Source organism: Eucalyptus grandis, chromosome 6, assembly GCF_016545825.1.
Source record: "Eucalyptus grandis isolate ANBG69807.140 chromosome 6, ASM1654582v1, whole genome shotgun sequence".
In the NCBI taxonomy this organism is placed as follows: domain Eukaryota; kingdom Viridiplantae; phylum Streptophyta; class Magnoliopsida; order Myrtales; family Myrtaceae; genus Eucalyptus; species Eucalyptus grandis.
The window spans coordinates 2,699,508-2,702,495 of NC_052617.1; the positions used below are offsets into that span (position 1 = coordinate 2,699,508).

At 46.8% G+C, this 2,988-nt stretch overlaps 1 protein-coding gene across 1 annotated transcript; it reads right to left on the reverse strand.

The window, feature by feature from the left end:
- Window positions 1–868: 868 nt before the first annotated feature.
- On the reverse strand, window positions 869–1,911 carry LOC120294578 (F-box protein GID2). The gene has a single exon (XM_039314763.1). It carries the CDS (start codon window positions 1,685–1,687, stop codon window positions 1,151–1,153), a length of 537 nt encoding a protein of 178 aa, XP_039170697.1. The 5' UTR covers window positions 1,688–1,911; the 3' UTR covers window positions 869–1,150.
- Window positions 1,912–2,988: the final 1,077 nt, after the last annotated feature.

Genomic DNA, 2,988 nt, shown 5'->3' on the forward strand with positions numbered 1-2,988 from the left:
CGGGTGCTGTACATCTTGGTCTCGGGGCATCAGATATCGGGTTTTCATCACTGGACTTGAGAACCTGATGCATTTTAACAAAGTCCAGATTGTAGATGTACAGAATAAACAGCCCGCACGCAAAATTGCTGCTCAAAATCCCTAGGACCTTTCTCATCCAACCTTTCCAGAGGGAACCCAATCGCCACTCAGAAGTTTAGTGATCTATACGGATTGCTCCGCAAAATTGTTGGGCAATAGCTGCCTTCCGTCTCTCCCTTCTAGTGAGTCCCAATTGCACGATTCAACGCCTTCTGCTTTGTTTTAATAATTTGGTTTTGAGGGCTCACAAAATTGCTTGGAAAAAAAAAAATCAGAGATGATCGTTTTGGGGCCATTGATATCTATAGACAAGCAGCATCGTTGTTGAGTAAAAGAAGAATGGTTCAGAGAAAATTCCAAACGGAAACCTCCAAGCATGCAAGTCAAATTTCGGTAAAGAGAATAAACGCACGCTACACCGTATCCTTTGCGATGGTAAGAGTGCAGCAGCTGCATTGTACCGGCGCATAAGTCAAGCAGTACCTGCCCAAAGAGAAAATTGCCCACCAATACGACAACATCGTTTGCCAGAAGCGTTTTGGCTTTTACAGATGCAACAGCATATCACTGTCTCTCTCTCTCTCTACCCAAACTCAGTCGATAAAACGTGAGCAGAACCGGACATTAAAGTCCCAACTGGAACTTTTGGTTCTGTCTCCTTGTGCCCATTCGAGTAAAAAGCATCTGCAACTGCATTTTTCTCCTTCACACAAACACCCACTAGAGCGAATTGAAATGACAATAATGGGATGCATACAACAAATCCACCTCAATTTACAGAAAAGGGTTGAGAAGAGGTCAACAAGCATTTGATTCATTCAAAGTCAAGTTTACAGAGGAAAAAGGAAAATACAAAAATCATCATACCCACATACTATTTCACAAGAAATCAGAAGGAAATCCCCAGGTCCTACGCTAATGTAACCAAGTGATAAATTGGAAAAAGAAGGGACAAGAACAAACCCAAGAGCCCCATAAGAGAGGAAAATCGATAACCCGAGTTAGAATAGAAAGGTACAGAGTTATAATTATCATTAGAACAATAATACGATTCCTGCAAAAGGTTTCATCATCTTCCCCTGCTGGTGGGATTCATCTTCTCGTAGCACCGAATCGAGAGCAGGGACAGGAACAGATTCACCTCGTCCTTGCCCCACCTGGTCTGCGGCTTCACCCCCATCATCGGCGGCAACGGCGGCGCCCAGGCCGAGGCCGAGCCGGGCTGCTGCTGCTTGGAGAGGGGCAGGTAGAGGGAGTGGAGCCGCTTGAAGCCGCCGAGGGCGAGGACGACGGATCTGAGCTGCTGGTTGCCGCAGCCGATGTTGGGCCAGTGCCGGGTGCAGATCAGCTCCCAGAGCCGCTCGTCCTGGGCCGTCCGGTGCCAGAGCTTGCTGACGCAGGCCGCCATCGCCAGCGTGCGGGCGTCCGCGTGCTTGAGCACCTCGAACAGCAGGTCCTCGTCGAGGTGGGCGAACCCGGCCGGCGGGGCCGCACCGCCGCCGCCGCCCTCCTCGGGGGGGCCCTCCTCCTCCTCCTGGTCGGGCCGGAGCTTCTTCTTCATCTTGGCGTCGGCGTCGTCGTCGCCGCCGGCGAGGGGGCGCTTCATCTTCGGCCTCGCTCCCGGCCTCCGAAACCGAAGACCCAGAAGAGGCTCAAGGGTCGGTCGGCCGGCGGAAGTCGAGATTGAGGAGGTCAGGAAGGGGAGGGCGACGGTGGTGGCGATGGATGAAGAGGGGTGGTTAAAGGGAGGAAGATGAAGGTGGGGGGGCAGCACATGATATGATGGGGAGGAGGTTGGCTTTCGAAGACGACAAGCGAAGAAATGAATGCGCTTCGATTCTTTCTCTGATTGACGATTTTGTCCTCACTCCCCCTTTCTTTTTCTTAATTCATCGTTTTCCCTGCTTCCTTCCTGTTTTTATATTTTTTTTTTTATTCTTTTTTAACTTTAACTGCTTTATAGTTTTTTTTTTTTTTTTTTGTTGGGCTCCAGCACGGTGCGTTTTGTTCGGGCCAAAAGAAGCCAAGAACCCCGCAACTACTGGCCTATGCGGTGCTCTTATTTTGTCTTGCGCTCTGTTTCCTGACTCAATTCGAAACTGTTCTGATTAGTGCTCGCCCGGAGAAATCATTAATTAGTGAGGGCGTTTTGTTGATAATTTATTATACAAGGTATGTTACTCTTTTTTGGTCCATGTACAATGTATGTTAGATTTGCATAGTTTATTCCAGGTTTTAGGTAATAGTTTATCTTATGCAGAAAAATATCTTACCTAAGGTGTTTTTTTTTTTTTTTTATACTCAAAAGTACTCATCTTTTATTCCTTTTAATTCAATAACCTTATGAACTTGTTATTGGTGTGTATAACTGCAACTAACAAGCATGTGCTTGTCGGGCCATCATTGTTTTCTTTTTCTTTTGTTGATGATGAGGTCAAGGGGTTATCGGATTAAAGTGATGAAGTTAGGGGTAATCTGTGGATATCTCCGGCCTTTGTGAATCGCCATTGATGGTGTGTTGCGACAATACTTCTACTTTGATCCACATGGAATCGTCCCAAAAAAAGAAAGAATAGATGAAATTATATTGTATAAATATAAGAATTCCCAGTGGAGTGCAATTTGCATATTACGTGTCCAACCATTTCATACTCTGTTTCTGTGGCAAGTTGGGCAGTGTTCTACCGGGTGGTTTTGCTTTCAAAACAGAGCATGGCCGTGATGAATGATGATCATTGATCCCCACGAATTTGGGCAATTCCTGGAATCGTTTCCTCAAAGCAGATAAGTATAGCTTCGCTACCGGTTGCCATTTCCTAACATCAGAGATTAGTCGCAATCTGGACCAAACGTCTCCCCCGCGTTTTCCCCACTTCTGTCAAAAGCTAATGGTCTTTTTTTTGGGCC

Excerpts from the sequence above, each read along its gene's own strand:
- LOC120294578 (XM_039314763.1), bottom strand. The coding sequence starts at position 1,687 with ATGAAGCGCCCCCTCGCCGGCGGCGACGACGACGCCGACGCCAAGATG.